At 43.1% G+C, this 20,906-nt stretch overlaps 1 protein-coding gene across 1 annotated transcript in view; it reads left to right on the top strand.

Annotated features, from left to right (window-relative positions):
- The window catches only part of LAMC1 (laminin subunit gamma 1), a gene marked incomplete in the record, with an annotated part of 2,174,645 nt that overhangs the window by 1,668,763 nt on the left and 484,976 nt on the right, over nt 1-20,906 (top strand). Inside the window, 1 exon segment of the mRNA XM_044085382.1 lies at nt 9,949-10,102. Coding sequence (XP_043941317.1) covers nt 9,949-10,102 — 154 coding nt within the window.

Below are 20,906 nucleotides of genomic sequence, written 5' to 3'. Positions count from 1 at the left end.
TTGGTCAAACCCGCTAATACCCTGCTATTTTGTGTATATGTAACATAGGATTCACCCTTGTGCAGCAAGTCATTTTGAAAAATGTCTGTTCACCATAATTCTGATCAACTAAGTGAAATATTTTGATTCAGTAGTTCTACAAACCGACATTTAGAAATGGGACACACAGCAGTGGAGAAGAGGACTGTTTTTCAAACTGAGTATTCACTTTTTCTTGGAGGGTGTGTGATGAAACCTTGACTAAGACCCAGGTGATTTGAGTTTGGTAAGTGACTTTGGCATATGTTGGAAGAGAAGAATGACAAGGCTTAGGCTAGCCTTCTCAGCTGTTTTTGGAGGGAGCGCCAAACAGTACATTAGAATCCCTGGTGCAGACCAAGGATCACATGGGAGTGCTTATCTTAAAGGGAATGGAGCCACCTGAAGTGTTAATATGTGGAAGTGTGGATGTACATTACATGTCAGCCCCTGTAATGCTAACAAGCATGTGCAGGAGGTGGTAGGGCATATGTAGAGAGAAACCCCAATGTTCTTCATGTTTCACTGTTGTAGTCATTACATTTAGGTAATCTGCTGGCAGGTTACCCTCACTCAGCCTGAATAACAAAGTCTTGGGTCCTGCATCAGTTGCTGTCTCCTCTTCCATGACGTCAGGTCGTCAGGGGTATAAAACATGCAGCCGATGCCATTTTAATCAGTCTTTCTTGCCACGTGGTGCCCGAAGCAGGAGCAGTTCGCAAGTGCCAGTTGTCCGACTCCTGAAATTTTCACTTTCGAGTTTCAGAACCAAAGTCTTCAAACTAAAGTTGGGGAATCTTTTTCTTGCTCCTTATTGGTCAGTAAAAGTTAATAATTGCATTACTTGTGGGAAGCAAATACCTCATAAGGATTTTCATTTGTACTGTATTCCTTGCCTAGGCCCTGATCACAACGTGCCTTGCTGTCGGATTTGTGCTAAATTTAACCAATCCTATTAAGCGTCTCCATATTTTTGCTTTAAAATATTTTGGTTCAAGATTTAACTATCCTGAAATGTCATTGGTTAGCAATCCGACTACCTGAATTCACAAAAAACGCAAGGAAAAAGACAGAGACAGACCGTCGAGATCCAAAACTGACGACAAAGCTTCTCCTAAGCCAGTCGCCGGTTCGCTGGTACTCAGTGAGGCGCTTTCGCAGTCCCTGATGCCCGATATTTCGGACCCATTCGGAGTCCGGTATGCCGCGAGATTCTGCAAGTATTGAAACCGTGGATGTCTCTCCCTTGGATGGGTCCAGAGCCGCTGAGCAGACACCGACTTCTGATGGTGTGTTCAGGCCTCAACATTTGTATATTAAACCGACACCATCATCAAAAACAAGGCCAAAATCTACTTCCATGTCTAAGAAACCGACGCATGAGCCACGTGCTCAGGCCCCTATGCCTAAAAAACAAATTATCAAAATGGCAGAGGATTTAATTACCTTGATCAGGGGTTCCCAACCCCCCCCCCCCCCTTGCTAAGAGGCCTAGGCAAGGCACTGATTATGAATCTTCATATCAGGTTTCCATTTCTTCTGATTCCTCTTCTGATCAGGAATTTTCTATTCCACCTTATGAGGACTCTAATGCAGAGGATTCCATCCCTTCTGCTTCTCCTCCTGAGGATTACTCTTTTGGAGAGACTTTGCATACTTTAAGGGAACATTTTCACTGGGAGAGTCAGGACTTCTCTGAATCCAAAAGGAGGCTTAGGGATTTTCTTCTTCTTCCTCAGCATAGGCCTTTGGCAATACCTCCTGTATTAGACATTGTTGATGATGTGTTCTCGGAATCAAGCATGGCTCCTGATTCCATGCCTCCGGCTCCTAGTAAGCCAGACAGATATTACAGGGTTCCTGACTCCCTCAAATTTCTTTTCAAAAATCCTACTGATGACCCTGAAACTATTTCACAGGGTCCCAAGGGTGTTAAGGCTTCTACAGCCAAAAATCCTGCCCCTTCTGATAGAGACTCCAGGGTGCTGGATAGATGGGGAAAGAAGGTTTATACGTCTACAACCTTGGCAATCAGGGCTTTAAACTGCCAGTTTCATATGCTTAAATATCAACAGCATGTCATGGGCTTACTGAAACAGAAAGTTATGTTGATTTCTGATTGTGTGGAAAATAGAGTTACAGGATTTATTGCATTCAGCAGAACAGGTTGGAAAGCATACTTTGCAATGTGGTTATAATTCCTTGGAGGCCTCTTACAGGGCCGCCGTAACTGGATCTGTGATAAGAAGGCATGCCTGGCTCAAGGTGCAAAGTCTGCCTGATCATGTTAAAGCTAAATTGTTGGATGCCCCTGTACAGCAGGAAAGCCTGTTTGGTAATAAGGCAGAAGAGGTTTTAAAGAAAATGGAAGACAAAGCTAAATCTGTGCAAACTGTAAAAGCTTTCTTGCAAGTGCAGCCACCCAGGTTCAGTAGACACTGGCCTACTAAGAATTGGTCCTTTCTGTGTCCAACAGAGCCGCTCAGGACAAACCCAAATGATCCAAAGGCACCAGATTTCAATCACAAGGATATTACAGGTCAAAGCAATGGGGTGCCTCCACCTCCAAATCAGGAGGTAACAAAGCACAACCCTACAGTAAACAGTCTCAATGACTTTGCCATCTCCAAGCACTTATCTTTTGGCAGCCCCCTTGGGGGAAAACTAGCACTTCATGCTCAAAACTGGCATTTAATTACCCAGGACAAGTGGGTATTAAACATAGTATCCCAGGGGCACAGATTTCATTTCCACACATTTCCAATTCCAAACGGATGGCCAGATCTGCCACCAAACCAGTGGGCAGAGTCCCAGAAACAAATCATGTCCCTCATGGATATGGGGGCTATTCAACCAGTGCCAGAAAAGGAAAAAGGACAAGGATTTTATTCAAGACTTTTCCTGGTACCCAGAAAAGACAAAACTAGGCGTCCAATTCTGGACTTATCCATTCTAAATACATTCCTGGACATTCCAAAATTCAAAATGCTGACTTTACAACAGCTACTGCCTATGTAGGGCAAGAATGCTTGGTTGGTAAATCTAGACTTAAAAGAGGCATACCTGCATATCCCAATAAGGGAATCTTGCAGAAAATACCTCCGCTTCTAAGCAGGCTTTTTGCATTACCAATTCTCTGCACTGCCCTTTGGCTTATCTACTGCGCCCAGGGTTTTACAAAGTGCTTGGCATCAGTAATTGCATTTTGCAGACAAAGAAACATTCAAATGTATCCATATCTGGACAATTGTCTCATTCAGGCAGAGGACAAGGACACTCTTCTTCAACATCTGGCATTTGTAAAAAGGCTTCTAGCATGCCTAGGGTACACCTTAAATGAAAAGAAATCACAACTGATACCCTCTCAAATAATTACATTCCTGGGTGCAAGCTTGAATACAACTGCCCAGATGACTTACCTCACACCAGACAAACAAATTCAATTGACAACATATTTCAAACAAGTGGCAACAAAAACCCAGCTATTTGCAAGACTAATTATGCAGGCTTTGGGGTTCATGGCATCCTGCATTCTACTAATTCCATATGCAAGACTGCATATGAGGAAACTTCACTGGTACCTGAAAAGCTTATGGAGTCAACATTGTCACAGCTTGGAAACAATGATTCCTCTCATTTCCTGCCTGCAACAGGAGTTTCTTTGGTGGGCAGAGGCATGCCACCAAAACAAGGGACTGTCATTTGTTCTACCCCCCGCCACCCAAACCCTAACTACAGATGCATCAGACTATGCTTGGGGGGGGCCCATCTGGCAGGGAGATGCATTCAGGGCAAATGGAGCCCAAACCAAATGCATCTACATATCAACCAGAAAGAAATGCTAGCTGTACAGAATGCTCTGACAGCCTTCAAGGACTTCCTTCATCCAGGACAACTACTGATAAAAACGGACAACACCACAGTTATGTGGTACATAAACAAGCAGGGGGGTACCCACTCCTACCTCCTTTGCAGACTAGCCATGGCCTTGTGGAACACAGCCTTGACTTACCAAGTACATCTTCAAGCTCAATTCCTGCCAGGACAGGACGCCATTTTCTTCAGTCTTTCTTGCCGCGCGGTGCCTGAAGCAGAAGCAGTTTGCAAGTGTCGGTCGGCTGACTCCTGAGATTTTCGAAGTCGAATTTCAGATCTGAAGTCTTCAATAAAGCTAAGTACCCCATTGGGCAAACTTTTTTCTTGCCTCAGACCGATGTCAGAATAAGTTAATAATTGTATTTCTTGTGGGAAGCAAATACCTCATAAGGACTTCCACTTTTACTGTATTCCATGCCTAGGCCCTGATCACGACGTCACTAGTTGTCGGTTTTGTGCTAGATTTAACAAACGCACTATAAAAAGACGTTTTGATTTTGCTTTGCACTACTTTGGCCGAAGGTTCAATTATACTATGCCATCGGATCAACCGACGACCGCAATACCGAAAAAATGCAAGGACAAGGATAAAGACAGGCAGCCGAAGTCCAAAACCGACTACAAAACCTCTTCTAGGCCAGTCGCCGGTTTACCGGTTCTCAGTGAGGCGCTTTCTCAGCCCCTGACACCCGCTACCTCAGAGCCACAGGCCGCCTCTGACTCCCACGTGGAGACAACTAGGCCTCTGGAAACTCAAGGTATTGGGCCTATGGAAACTAATCTCTCAGATGGGTCTGGAGCCGCTGAGCAGGCATCGGCTTCTGAGGGTGTTTTCAGACCTTCACAACTTACCATTAAAACAACAGCCAAGACAAAAGTACCATTAAAGACAAAGAAACAAGTACAGCATTCTCCTGGACGGTGCTCCATGCCTAAGAAACAGATGCTTAAAATGGACGAAGACCTCATTACTCTAATCAGGGGTTCCCATCTCCCTCCTGAGAAAAGGCCTAGGCAGGATACAGACTATGATCCCTCTGATCAGGTTTCCATTTCCTCTGATTCCTCTTCAGACCAGGGATACTCTCTACCCCCCTATGAGGACTCTGATGCTGAAGAATCTATCCCTTCAGCCTCTCCTTCTGAGGATTATTCTTTTGGGGAAACTTTACATACCATGAGGGAGCATATCCATTGGGAAAGTCAGGATTACTCAGAATCCAAGAAAAGGCTCAGGGATTTCCTTTTATTGCCTCAGCACAGGCCCCTGGCTATTCTGCCTGTGCTAGATATTGTGGATGATGTGTTCTCTGAATCCAGCTTATCTCCTGATTCTTTGCCCCCTGCACCAGCCAAGCCAGATAGATATTATAGAGTCCCTGACTCTCACAAGTTTCTTTATAAAAACCCTTCTGCTGATCCAGAAACTATTTCCCATTGTCCAAAAGCGGTTAAGGCTTCCATTGCAAAAAATCCAGCACCCTCTGACAGAGATTCCAGAGCTTTGGATAGATGGGGGAAGAAAGTATACACTTCTGCAATTTTAGCAGTAAGAGCTTTAAATTGCCAGTTTCACATGCTTAAGTACCAACAATATTTAACAGCTCAGTTAAAACAGAAAATGCTTGCAAGCTCAGAAGTTCCTGATTGTAAAGAAATGCAGGATTTATTGTATGCAGTTGAACAGGTGGGAAAACATACTCTGCAATGTGGTTTTGATTCTTTAGAGGCCTCTTGTAGAGCCGCAGTTACAGGTTCTGTGATTTGAAGACATGCTTGGTTAAAAGAACAGAGTTTACCTGATCATGTTAAGGCAAAATTATTGGATGCTCCTTTACAGCATGATACCATGTTTGGTGTTAAGGCAGAAGAGGTGTTAAAGAAAATGGATAATAAAGCTAAATCTATGCAAACAGTCAAGGATTTCTTACAGGTACAGCCACCTCGATTTAGCAGAAATTGGCCAACAAAGAATTGGTCCTTTCCAGTGTCAGACAGGCCACAGAGAGGCAGATACAGACACCCAAGAGGCAGATCTCAACCCCAAGGCTCTAACAGACAATGACAGTGGGGCACCTCAACCCCAAAAGGAGGTGAGGACAAGTCTCAAACTTACAGGAAACAGTCACAATGACTTTCCCCTTCGTATGCCAAACACTTCCCTTTTGGAAGCCCCCTTAGGGGGAAAACTAGCACTTTTTTCTCAAAACTGGCAAACAATCACCCAAGACAAATGGGTTCTGAATATTGTGTCTCAAGGTTACAGGTTCCACTTTCATACTTTACCAAGGTTAAAAGGAATGCCAGACCTGCCACAAAATCAATGGGCAGAGGCACAAAAACAAATTTCAGCCCTCATGAACATGAGAGCTATTCAAAAAGTACCACAACAGGAACAAGGACAAGGATTTTACTCAAGACTCTTCCTGGTCCCCAGAAAGGACAAGGCCTGGAGGCCCATACTAGACCTTTCAACTCTAAATACTTACCTGGATATTCCGAAATTCAAAATGTTGACATTACAGCAGCTTCTACCCATGCTGGGCAAGAAGGCTTGGCTTGTTACTCTGGACCTCAGAGGCATACCTGCATGTCCCTGTCAGACAAAATTGCAGAAGATACCTCAGATTCAAATACTGGTACAATGCACTACCAATACTCTGCACTGCCCTTTGGCTTATCTACTGCGCCCAGGGTCTTCACAAAGTGCCTGGCACCAGTAATTGCTTTTTGCAGACAAAAAGGAATTCAAATATATCCATACCTGGACAACTGCCTCATTCAAGCAGAGACAAAGGACATTCTTCTACAGCATCTGGCATTTGTAAAAAGGTTGCTAATTTCTCTAGGGTATACAGTAAACGAAAAGAAGTCAAAACTAGTGCCCTCACAACAGATTATATTCCTGGGTGCCAGCTTAAATACAAAGGCCCAGATGGCTTACCTCATGCCAGACAAACAAGTTCAACTAACTCAATATTTTCAACTACTGGCAAAAAAGTCCCATCTACCTGCAATAAAAATTCTGCAGGCTCTGGGATTCATGGCATCTTGCATATGAGGAAATTACAATGGTACCTAAAAAGTGTTTGGACTCAACACTCTCACAGTTTTGAAGCAGTAATACCAATGATTCCCTGCCTACAACAGGAGTTTCGATGATGGGCACAGGCATGTCACCTAAACAAGGGTCAGCCTTTTACCCTACCCACAGCCAGGCAGACTCTAACAACAGATGCTTCGGATTACGCCTGGGGAGCACACATGGCAGGAAAATGCATTCAGGGCAAGTGGACTACAGACCAGATGCATCTTCACATCAATCAAAAAGAGATGTTGGCTGTTCAAAATGCCCTAACAGCTTTCAAGGACTTTCTCCATCCAGGACAATTATTGTTAGACAGACAACACCACAGTAATGTGGTACATAAACAAGCAAGGGGGCACTCATTCTTATCCCCTATGCAGGCAAGCCATGACCTTGTGGAACACAGCTCTAACGTATCAAGTTCACCTGCAAGCGCAATTCCTGCCAGGGAAGAAATATACTCTGGCAGATGATCTAAGCAGAAATATCATGGACCCTCACGAATGGAAATTGAATCCACAAATCTTCAGCATGGTAACGCAAAAATGGGGATGCCCAGACATAGATCTTTTTGCCTCCCCACTGAATTGCCAACTGCAGAAATTCTGCACAAGGACTTATCACAAACAAGCATGGAAAGTGGATGCTCTTCTGTTCAGCTGGAAAAACCTAAAAGTTTATGCCTTCCCGCCACTGCCTCTCCTTTCAAAGATACTCCTAAATGCCAGACAAGAAAACCACAGATGATCCTGATTGCTCCAGACTGGCCACGCCAGCACTGGTACCCTATCTTAAGGAACTTAGCTCAAGGCCCACCATGGATTTTGCCTCAAATTCCACACCTTCTGATGCAACAAAACAATCAGATCCTGCACGGTCAGCTCAAAATCCTAAACCTGGCTGCATGGCAGATTCATTAGTCAAACAGGCAACACCTCTCTCTACAGCTGTTATGGATGTCATTTTGGAGGCCAGGAGGCCTAGCACCAGGAAAGCTTACTCAGACAAATGGAAGAGATTCTGCGCCTGGAACCAGGCTGAAAACCTTGACCCTCTTGTTCCAAACATTCCTCAGATTTTACAATACTTAACTGAGATGCTGGACAGAGGCCTATCCTTCTCATCAGTTAAGATCCACGCCTCTGCCATTTCAGCACATAACAACACGGATCCTCCTTTATTCTCTCATCCCTTGCTAAAGCAGTACCTCAGAGGGTCTAAAAACATAAGACCGCCCCGGAGAGCATCAACACCAACTTGGGACCTCAATTTAGTTTTGGAAAAACTAACCCTGCCACCTTTTGAGCCAGCCAATACAGCCGATCTAAAATTTTTATCATGGAAAACAGCTCTGCTCTTGGCAGTAACTTCAGCACGAAGAGTCTCAGAGCTACAGGCATTAATGGCAGTGGAACCTTTTATAATTTTTCATCAGGACAGGGTTTCTTTAAGGACAAACCCTACCTTTATGCCAAAGGTGGTATCTAGTGTGGCTCTTAACCAAATGATCCATTTGCCAACTTTTTATCCAAACCCCCCAGAATAAAGGGGAGAAACTTCTGCATTCTTTGGACATACACAGGCAGCTACACTTCTACTTGGACAAAACAAAAGCTTTCAGGAAAACTGAACAACTGTTTGTAGCATATGCTGCAGGATCACAGGGCAAGGCTATCTCAAAGCAGACTATATCCAAATGGATAGTACACTGTATTCGTTACTGCTACACACAGCATGGAAAATCAGTCCCAAATAACATTAGGCCACATTCCACCTGGGCAACAGCCACTTCAACAGCCTTTCTCAGAGGAGTACCTACCTAGGAAATTTTGGAGGCTGCAACTTGGAGCTCAGTGCACAACTTTACCAAGCATTACCACCTGCCTCTTTACTCTAAATCCAGAGCAGGATTTGCCACTGCAGTACTGCAGGACCTCATAGCCAATCCTAACTCTTTATAGACCAGCCACCCAATCTCAGCTTTGGGATTCTACCCAAGTGTAATGACTGCAGCAGTGTAACATGATGAACATAGTACAGTTCTGTACCTACCGTAAATGTAGATGTTCGAGTGTTCACACTGCTGCAGTCCAGGTTACCCTCCCTCCATCCCCTCTGAAGTAGCTGGACTTATCTATACCTTTCTATCTTATACAACCTTTGTGGTGTATTTGCTTGTAACTGAAGGTATTGTATTTATTTTATATGTATATTTTTTATTAGCAATATATATTGCCTACCTGCTTGGGGGCACCTGACATCTGGGGCAAGAAAAACTGAAGAAAATGATGTCGGATGCATCTTATATACCCCTGGCGCACTGACGTCAGGGAAGAAGTGACAGCAACCGACGCCGGACCAAGACTTTGGAACTCTGGCCGACTGCGGGACCGCCTGACGGCAGGATAACCCAAGTGTAATGACTGCAGCGGTGTGAACACTCGAGCATCTACATTTATGGTAGGTACAAAACTGTACTTTTTTGATACTTCAGTCTATCTTTTTTAAGTGACTTGGTATTAAGTGCTTGATTGTAGTATGATTACAAAACAGTGTAAGAAACTTCTCTGTGTGGAAGATTTTCAGTCCATATATGTCTAGTTAATCATTGTATATTAATCAGATCAGATAATGGTAGCAGAAGTAGTGAACTTAAACTCGTCCCAAGTCATAAAAATAATTTAAAAAAATGTATATAATTTGAAATATTGTACAGAATTACTAAGTATTCGAAAATAATCCAAGTAGGGTAAGCAGTCTGTTTCCAGTCGAAAATCCTTTATTAAGATTATTGTTAAACTTAATGTTGAGCTGATGTGATGGTTAGAAAATAGGGTTTCATTGTGGACTTCAGACTATGAGATGTGATAATGAAACTGCTTGTACCATAGCACTTAACTATTTAGGGACATGGATTATTCTTCATTTAAGTGGTTTGTGTTTCATGTTGTCTTTTTACCCAACAGCATGTAATTGCTCCCCTTATGGCACAGTGAATCATCAGACAAGCTGTAATCAGGTAACAGGACAGTGTGAATGCCTGCCTCATGTCACAGAGAGGGACTGCAGTGCCTGTGTGCCTGGATTCTACAATCTGCACAGTGGACATGGATGTGAAAGGTAAGCGTCTGCAAGTAAATGTATGTTTACCGCTCTGGAAGCTTTGCTAGAGCAGTAGTCCAATGTCAGGCTATGGGTCTTCATGTCAGAATGAGAGTCTGAACTGTGTGTGCACACTTAAAAAAAAATGTATTATGTCCCTCATCTCCTGTTTATACTACCTTTTATATTTTTAGAGCACTAGTGTGCTTTTTCTGTCTATGGTTTGCAGCCTGGTTTTAGTGTAATTAAGGAATGTGGCCCATCATGTTTGAGACGTATCTTAGGATATTATGTTCTTGTTGTATAGCTTGAGCTACTTGATTTCAGAAATGCTGTGGCTGAAAAAAGGCCCACATGGTCCAACCAATGTACCTTTCCTAACTAACTAAGTAAATTTATGACCTCCCATCATACCATGCCTACAGAAATGGGGCTCTTCCCATAATGTTTCTTGTTGACTGCTTAATTTCCTGATGCATTCATTTATTTTTCATAGTGAAGTAAGCAGTTATGGTAATTTAAATCCTTTCCATCCTACACCACTTTTTAGTTTGCCCTATGTTCATTGCTCCATCTCAGGTAAAGTCTGCACATTGTGCCAGAAGTCATCTTGGTGGCTCCATTTTATAATCTAGAAGTTCTAAAAAGATTATAAAATTAATTCTAACTAAATATTTATAGTAGAGCTGTTCTTTACTGAACATACTCAAGCTTTTGTTTTTTATGTCTTTCTGTCTTGTGTACTCAATTGTGTTTAAACCAGAAATTTTCTTTTGACAGGAGTAGGATAGTCTTTGTTCTCATTACTGGAGTTGTCTATGGATAGTGTAATGCCAAGGACACACAATTCAGCCAGCTTGCCAAATCTCTAACTCCTCTCCCTCCTACTCTCCCTCCTACTCAGTCTGACTGCTGATAGGCTACACCCTTTTTAGAGAGAAGTATATCAGCAACTAGAGTGAAGTAAATCTTCAGGATTGTATTGCCCCAAGAAGGGAAGGTAGATTCATTCTGAGTCGAGCCAACAACCAGCAATCAGTAATTACCATAACAATCATAGATTCATTGACACCCTTAACAAAGGAGATTGTGTTCCATCACAACTATCTACAAGGGCGGGGGGTGTAGCTGGTTGCAGTTACTGCAGCAGTTTAGAAATGTGAACATACATTGTTCTGGGTAAGTAGGACTTGCACAACTGTACTGTGTTGTTCATTCTCACTGCTTCAGTAGCCTGTGGTGTAGATTCCCAAAGCTTACCCTACCTGGGAGGAGGAGGAAAGATAGAGTGCAGGTACTCCTGAAAAGTAGTGCTAGCAAAGCTTGTCCTGGACCTAGGGACAGTAGGATTGTCTCAGTGGTACCTCAGATCATTGTGGTGCCATCACACTCCATCCCTAGACCACTTGATTCCAATTGTTACATGTGTAGTGAGGGAGTTGCAAGGGCAGACAAGAGAATAGTGTGAACTGGGGAGAATCAAACTAGCACCACAGATGCATCAGATCTGGCTTTGGGAAAGGTCCAAGAAGCGTCATCAGGTTTGCAGTGGGGGATGCACATTAGTATCTGTGAGATAACTCTAGTTCAAGGGCTAAGGGCTCTAATCCAACTTTGGACAGAGGGGACTGTCCAAAGTAGTGACAGATAATACTACAGTTATTTAGTACAGGGTAGCTGTGACAGCTTTGGACTTGCAAGTACAGCACACACTGTTTTTCAGGGCACTTTAAATCCCCTCAGAACTAAATATAGTAGCAGATAAATTGAGCAGGACAAAGGCAGACCCTCATTAGTGGATGATGTTCATCGAGTTACACTGCTGCAGTCATTAAACTTGGGTTATCCTGCCGTCAGGCGGTCCCATAGTCGGCCAGAGTTCCAAAGACTTGGTCCAGCGTCGGTTGCTGTCGCTTCTTCCCTGCCGTCAGTGCACCAGGGGTATATAAGATGCATCCGACGCCATTTTCTTCAGTCTTTCTTGCCGTGCGGTGCCCGAAGCAGAAGCAGTTCGCAAGTGCCGGTCGGCCGACTCCTGAGATTTTCGAAGTCGAATTTCAGATCCAAAGTCTTCAATAAAGCTAAGTACCCTGTTGGGGAAACTTTTTTTTGCCTCAGACTGATGTCAGAAAAAGTTAATAATTGTATTTCTTGTGAGAAGCAAATACCTCATAAGGACTTCCACTCTTACTGTATTCCATACCTAGGCCCTGATCACGATGTCACTAGTTGTTGGTTTTGTGCTAGATTTAACAAACGCACTATAAAAAGACGTTTTGATTTTGCTTTACACTACTTTGGCCGAAGGTTCAATTATACTATGCCGTCGGATCAACCGACGACCGCAATTCCGAAAAAACGCAAAGACAAGGATAAAGACAGGCATCCAAGGTCCAAAACCGACGACGAAACCTCTTCTAGGCCAGTCGCCGGTTCTCAGCCCCTGACACCCGCTACCTCAGAGTCACAGGCCGCCTCCGACTCCCACGTGGAGACAACTAGGCCTCTGGAAACTCAAGGTATTGGGCCTACGGAAACTAATCCCTCAGATGGGTCTGGAGCCACTGAGCAGGCATCGGCTTCTGAGGGTGTTTTCAGACCTTCACAACTTACCATTAAGGCAACAGCCAAGACAAAAGCACCATTAAAGACAAAGAAGCAAGTACAGCATTCTACTGGACAGTCCTCCATGCCTAAGAAACAGATGCTTAAAATGGCCGAAGACCTCATTACTCTAATCAGGGGTTCCCATCCCCCTCCTGAGAAAAGGCCTAGGCAGGATACTGACTATGAGTCCTCTGATCAGGTTTCAATTTCCTCTGATTCCTCTTCAGACCAGGGATACTCTCTACCCCCCTATGAGGACTCTGCTGCTGAAGAATCTATCCCTTCAGTCTCTCCTCCTGAGGGTTATTCTTTTGGGGAAACTTTACATAACATGAGGGAGCATTTCCATTGGGAAAGTCAGGATTATTTAGAATCCAAGAAAAGGCTCAGGGATTTCCTTTTATTGCCTCAGCACAGGCCCCTGGCTATTCCGCATGTGCTAGATGTTGTGGATGATGTGTTCTCTGAATCCAGCTTATCTCCTGATTCTTTGCCCCCTGTACCAGCTAAGCCAGATAGGTATTATAGAGTCCCTGACTCTCACAAGTTTCTTTATAAAAACCCTTCTGCTGATCCAGAAACTATTTCCCAGAGTCCAAAAGCGGTTAAGGCCTCCATTGCAAAAAATCCAGTACCCTCTGACAGAGATTCAAGAGCTTTGAATAGATGGGGGAAGAAAGTTTACACTTCTGCAACTTTAGCAATAAGGGCTTTAAATTGCCAGTTTCACATGCTTAAGTACCAACAATATTTAATGGCTCAGTTAAAACAGAAAATGCTTGCAAGCTCAGAAGCTCCTGACTGTAAAGAAATGCAGGATTTATTGCATGCAGTTGAACAGGTGGGAAAACATGCTCTGCAATGTGGTTTTGATTCTTTAGAGGCCTCTTGTAGAGCCGCAGTTACATGTTCTGTGATTCGAAGGCATTCTTGGTTAAAAGAACAGAGTTTACCTGATCATGTTAAGGCAAAATTATTGGATGCTCCTTTACAGCATGATACCTTGTTTGGTGTTAAGGCAGAAGAGGTGTTAAAGAAAATGGAGGATAAAGCTAAATCTATGCAAACAGTCAAGGATTTCTTACAGGTACAGCCACCTCGATTTAGCAGAAATTGGCCAACAAAGAATTGGTCCTTTCCAGTGTCAGACAGGCCACAGAGAGGCAGATACAGACGCCCAAGAGGCAGATCTCAACCCCAAGGCTCTAACAGACAACGACAGTGGGGCACCTCAACCCCAAAAGGGGGTGAGGACAAGTCTCAACCTTACAGGAAACAGTCCCAATGACTTCCCATTCAGACGCCAAGCACTTCCTTTTGGCAGCCCCTTTAGGGGAAAACTAGCACTTTTTCTCAAAACTGGCAAACAATCACCCAAGACAAATGGGTTCTCAATATTGTGTCTCAAGGTTACAGGTTCCACTTTCATACTTTACCAAGGCTAAAAGGAATGCCAGACCTGCCACAAAATCAATGGGCAGAGGCACAAAAACAAATTTCAGCCCTCATAGACATGAGAGCTATTCAAAAAGTACCACAACAGGAACAAGGACAAGGATTTTAATCAAGACTCTTCCTGGTCCCCAGAAAGGACAAGGCCTGGAGGCCCATACTAGACCTTTCAATTCTAAATACTTACCTGGATATTGCGAAATTCAAAATGTTGACATTACAGCAGCTTCTACCCATGCTGGGCAAGAAGGCTTGGCTTGTTACTCTGGACCTCAAAGAGGCATAACTGCATGTCCCTATCAGACAAAATTGCAGAAGATACCTCAGATTCAAAGCTGGTACAATGCACTACCAATACTCTGCACTGCCCTTTGGGTTATCTACTGCGCCCAGGGTCTTTACAAAGTGCCTGGCACCAGCAATTGCATTTTGCAGACAAAAAGGAATTCAGATATATCCATACCTGGACGACTGCCTCATTCAAGCAGCGACAAAGGACATCCTTCTACAGCATCTGGCATTTGTAAAAAGGTTGCTAATTTCTCTAGGGTACACAGTAAATGAAAAGAAGTCAAAACTAGTGCCCTCACAACAGATTATATTCCTGGGTGCCAGCTTAAATACAACGGCCCAGCTGGCTTATCTCACGCCAGACAAACAAGTTCAACTAACTCAATATTTTCAGTTACTGGCAAAAAAGTCCCATCTCCCTGCAAGAAAAATTCTGCAGGCCCTGGGATTCATGGCATCCTGCATACTACTAATACCATATGCCAGACTGTATTCATAAAACCTAATGTTTTCTGTTCTATCTTAATGTACCCATATGTTTGAATCTTAAATTTAATTTTACCTGCTTTTAACTTTACTAAGTAATGTGGAGCTTTTCTCCCCGGGCCTCCACTGAAAATGGGCTCCTGAGCCCAGTGGATCTCCCCAGTTATCAAAATGAAATAAATAAATAAATATGAGGAAATTACAATGGTACCTAAAAAGTGTTTGGACTCAACACTCTCACAGTTTAGAAGCAGTAATACCAATGATTCCCTGCCTACAACAGGAGTTTCGATGGTGGGCACAGGCATGTCACCTAAACAAGGGTCAGCCTTTTACCCTACCCACAGCCAGGCAGACTCTAACAACAGATGCTTCGGATTACGCCTGGGGAGCACACATGGCAGGAGAAAGCATTCAGGGCCAGTGGACCACAGACCAGATGCATCTTCACATCAATCAAAAAGAGATGTTGGCTGTTCAAAATGCCCTAACAGCTTTCAAGGACCTTCTGCATCCAGGACAATTACTATTAAAGACAGACAACACCACAGTAATGTGGTACATAAACAAGCAAGGGGGGCACTCATTCTTATCCCCTATGCAGTAAAGCCATGACCTTGTGGAACACAGCTCTAACTTATCAAGTTCATCTACAAGCACAATTCCTGCCAGGAAAGAAAAATACTCTGGCAGATGATCTCAGCAGAAATATGGACCCTCACGAATGGAAATTGAATCCACAAATCTTCAGCATGGTAACGCAAAAATGGGGATGCCCAGACATAGATCTTTTTGCCTCCTCACTGAATTGCCAACTACAAAAATTCTGCACAAGGACTTATCACATACAAGGATGGAAAGTGGATGCTCTCTCCTTCAGCTGGAAAAGCCTAAAAGTTTATGCCTTCCCACCACTGCCTCTCCTCTCAAAGGTACTCCTAAAAGCCAAACAAGAAAAACCACAGATGATCCTGATTGCTCCAGACTGGCCACGCCAGCACTGGTACCCAATCTTAAAGAACTTGGCTCAAAGCCCACCATGGATTTTGCCTCAAATTCCACACCTTCTGACTCAACAAAACAATCAGATTCTGCACGGTCAGCTCAAAACCCTAAACCTGACTGCATGACAGATACATTAGTCAAACAGGCAACACACCTCTCTCTAAAGCTGTTATGGATGTCATTTTGGAGGCCAGGAGGCCTAGCACCAGGAAAGCTTACTCAGAAAAATGGAAGAGATTCTGCGCCTGGAACCAGGCTCAAAGCCTTGACCCTCTTGTTCCAAACATTCCTCAGATTTTACACTATTTAACTGAGATACTGGACAAAGGCCTATCCTTCTCATCAAGTAAGATCCATGTCTCGGCCATTTCAGCACATTACAACATGGATCCTCCTTTATTCTCTCACCCGTTGCTAAAGCAGTACCTCAGAGGGTCTAAAAACATAAGACCGCCCCGGAGAGCACCAATACCAACTTGGGACCTCAATTTCGTTTTGGAAAAACTGACCCTGCCACATTTTGAGCCAGCCAATACAGCCGATCTAAAATTTTTATCATGGAAAACAGCTCTGCTCCTGGCAGTAACTTCAGCACGAAGAGTCTCAGAGCTACAGGCATTAATGGCAGTGGAACCTTTTATAATTTTTCATCAGGACAGGGTTTCTTTAAGGGCAAATCCAAACTTTATGCCTAAGGTGGTATCTAGTGTGGCTCTTAACCAAACCATCCATTTGACAACTTTTTATCCAAACCCCCAGAATAAAGGGGAGAAACTTCTGCACTCTTTGGACATACACAGGCAGCTACGCTTCTACTTGGACAAAACAAAAGCTTTCAGGAAAACTGAGCAACTTTTTGTAGCATATGCTGCAGGATCACAGGGCAAGGCTATCTCAAAGCAGACTATATCCAAATGGATAGGACACTGTATTTGTTACTGCTACACACAGCATGGAAAATCATTCTCTAATAACATCAGGCCACATTCCACCAGGGCAACAACCACTTCATCAGCCTTTCTCAGAGGAGTACCTACCAAGGAAATTTTGGAGGCTGCAACTTGGAGTTCAGTGCACGCCTTTCCCAAGCATTACCACTTGCCTCTTTACTCTAAATCCAGAGCAGGATTTGCCACTGCAGTTCTGCAGGACCTCAATCCTAACTCTTTATAGTCCAGCCACCCAACCTTATCTTTGGGATTCTACCCAAGTGTAATGACTGCAGCAGTGTAACACGATGAACATTGTACAGTTTTGTGCCTACCATAAATGTAGATGTTCGAGTGTTCACACTGCTGCAGTCCAGGTTACCCTCCCTCCATCCCCTCTGAACTAGCTGGACTTAAGTATACCTTTCTATCCTATACAACCTTTGAGGTGTATTTGCTTGTAACTGAAGGTATTGTTTTTATTTTCTATGTATATTTTTTACTAGCAATATGTATTGCCTACCTACTTGGGGGCACCTGACATCTGGGGCAAGAAAAACTGAAGAAAATGGCGTCAGATGCATCTTATATACCCCTGGCGCACTGACGTCAGGGAAGAAGCAACAGCAACTGACACCAGACCACGACTTTGGAACTCTGGCCGACTACAGAACCGCCTGACGGCAGGATAACCCAAGTGTAATGACTGCAGCAGTGTGAACACTCGAACATCTACATTTATGGTAGGTACAAAACTGTACTTTATACCAAGAGGTCTTCTTATAACTAGTTCACAAATGTGGGTCCCATAGATGGACCTTTCTGCATCACCAGGAAATTGGCAACAGTCTCATTTCTGTTCAGGAAACCATGGCATGGAGGTCTGAACAGTGGGTGCCTTCTCTGTGGCATGGATGAGGATGCTTGTTTATACCTTCCTTCCATTCCCTCTGATTCGCAGAGTAATCCAGAAGGTGAGAAAGGACTACCAGAATGGTTCTGCTAACTCCATTTTGTTTTAGTTAGTACTACTTCTTGCGCAGGCAGTTGATGAGAGGACATTGCTAACCACTACCCCCACATAATATATTTAGTGACACAGTTCAACGGTTTGATGATAGAATTTTATACTCTTTAGGTACCAGTACTCTGTGGACATGCATAACACTATCAATTAATCTGGGAAGTCTGTAACCAAGAAGAAATGTTATGTCCAGATAGAAGATGTTTGTCTTCTGGTACCATGGTAGGGGCAAAACCCATCCAACATAAAGATACCCCATTCTATCAGTACCTTAGTAAACTTCTAAAAGCAGAACTGGCTTGTACCTACATTAAGGCCCATTTGTGTGCCATTTCAACCTTCCTTTCCTTAGAAGTATCTCTAGCTAACTGGCTCCCAGTCAAACAGTTTCTCAGGGGGCCTTCACATAATGCTACGGTGGAAGAGAGTAGCACCCATTGGGATGTAAACTGTGCTGCGGAAAGTTTGAAAGAATCCCTACCTTTGAGTCAGCAGCGAACTCACCAGTAAAGTTTTGTACTTGTAAGACTATTTTGGTGTTGGCACTTCTCTTCCAGAAGCATATCAGTACTTCAGACTCTTGTATGCATCCTCACCCTTCCTGCTTTTCCACAAAGACAAAGTGAGTCTTTAGACTAATACTTCCTTCCTGCCTAAGGTAATATCAGAATTTACCCCACACGAAATGCATTCAACTTCCTATCTTCTTTCCTCACTCCCTTAGAGCAGTGGGGAAAGAAACCCACTCTCCCTGCATGTACACAGCTGAAATTTTATCTAGACAGGGCAAAATATTTCTGAAAACAGAGCAGTTGATGTCCTTCCATTCAGTATTTGCAGTATTCCTAACATCTGGGATTCCCTGCCACTGGTAGCCTGACATCCAGCCAGTGTACAAAAGCCTACTGTTGCTTTAAGATACTCCATCTGTCACACGTATGCTCCTCATGTAGCTTAGGGTATAAAGGTGATGTCCGGACGTGCCATCCTCAGAATTTCTTTGGCTCCAGTCCAAATGCATAGATCATTGGTCTGAATGCCTACATCTTGTTTGCTGGTTTCCAAGCCATTGCAGATAAGTGCCCCATTGGGGTTTAGTTTTTCTTGACTTTTAGGTGCTTCTGTGGGTTCATGTCATCCAGGAAGGGTAATGCCAGTGCGGGAGACATTCCCCATAAAGACCGCCATGAACAGTGTTTGTTTTGCCTAGGCGCCTCTCACGACCATATGTCCTGTTCTGTCAGGCTTTCATACCTAAGACTCTGCGTAGTAGGCTTTCTTCGCTTACATTGTATGTGGAGAATCACCGACTTAAGCCCTCTCACTTGCTTCCTTTGCCCAAGTTACTGCTTTCTTATAAAGACAGCAGAACCATGGAAATGGTAAGAAGGGTTACATCTTGGCTGCGTTGGCTATTAATTATCAGAATCATATGCCCAGGTATAAGTTGGCTGTCCTTTCTCAGGCTTGTCAGGTTACTTCTGATCTCCCAGACTCTGAGGGTAAAACTTTCCTTGTTAGGGACTTCCTCACAAGTGGTTCTGGTTCGTCATTCCATCAAATGTAGTTCTGATGCAGAAGTTGCCTCTCCTGGGGCTGCTGCTTTTGGTTCAGTGATGAGGAGGTATTTTTGGCTTTGGCTTCAACCATTGCCTGATATCACGGCTATGTTGCTGAATGCCCCTCTTAATAAACACTTGTTTGGGGAAGCTGTTGATGGTTTGTTTGTGTCCCTTCAGGATAAGGAGAAGGCCTTACTGGAACTCAGATATGTTTCTCTCTCCTGTTCCTAAATTTCAAAGAAACTACCCCTAATAAGCCAGCCTTTGTTCACAGGCAATCTCACTCTCCTACTTAAAAACAGTGCAAGTGGGCTCCTCGTGCTAAGGCTACTTCAGACTTAAGAGACTCAGAAGTCTTCCTTTCCAGGTAAACCAGGTGCTGTCTGACTGTCCATCTCTTCCAACCACATTCCTCTTTCTCTTCACCTCTCTCTCTCTCTGCCTTCCTGTTTGGCTTCAGATTACTCAGGATTCTTGGGTTCTGTCCATCATTTCCTTGATATTAATAATACAAAGAAGCAGTATAATAGAATTAGAAATGTTGGAAGAGAACTGTATTTTGTTACAACATATAATGTCCTGACTGAGAAGACAGTGAAGGAGATAAAACAATATTGGCCTATGTTATTAAAGGATAAAAACTTAGTGAATATTCTTTCAGATCATGTAAAAATTTTGTACAAGAGAGGCAGAAATTTAGTGGTTATGGTGGTTAATAATAACTTTATGCCGCCAGAAAATATCCTGTTTGATAGTGTTTTCCCATATGTAGGAACAATAGCTTGTAGGCATTGTTCTATTTGTGATTAAGTGGTCGGGCATTTCCCAAAAATTAATGGTATTAAATTCCATTTGAGAGGGAATTATACATGTAATATTGCAAAAGTAGTATTTGCACTAAGATGTTCTTGTAACTTATTTTATATTGGAGAGATGGTCCATACCTTTAAGAAACACCTTCAAGAACATGTTAGGGACAGAAAAAATAAAAAATTAGATAGCCCATTGGGGCACATTTTTTAGAATTCCATAAGGCTAATTCAGACTGTCTTAAGGGGTGTGTGTTGGAACAAGTTAATCTATTTTTGGGTGAATGTGTTGATATTGAAACAAAACTATTACAAAAAGAAACTTTGTTTATTCTGAAATATAATACATTGGAACCATTTGGTCTTAATAAGGAATGTGACTGGAAGTATGTTATTAATTAATTGTAATTTAATTAATTTATTTTAATTGGATAATTATGTAATTAAAGTATATGTGTATTTAGTGAATGTTTGCTAAAACTTTTTTTTATTCTTGGAAGGTTTTTTTGCTGAGGCGCTAAGTTTGGATTAAACTCTATTCTTTTCAGTGGCTCGGTTGTTCTTTTTAACTTTGGCTTTATTTGTTGGCCATTATTATTCAAGAGGTGCCTGTGTCCCAAAAAGGGAGGTGGGGTTTACTCCAGAATGTTTCTAATT

The sequence above is a fragment of the Protopterus annectens genome, chromosome 10.part0 (assembly GCF_019279795.1).
Source record: "Protopterus annectens isolate FY-2018-M chromosome 10.part0, PAN1.0, whole genome shotgun sequence".
Classification (NCBI taxonomy): Eukaryota; Metazoa; Chordata; order Ceratodontiformes; family Protopteridae; genus Protopterus; species Protopterus annectens.
The sequence above is the reverse complement of the archived record's forward strand: the minus strand, read 5'-3'. Positions and strand labels throughout refer to the sequence as shown.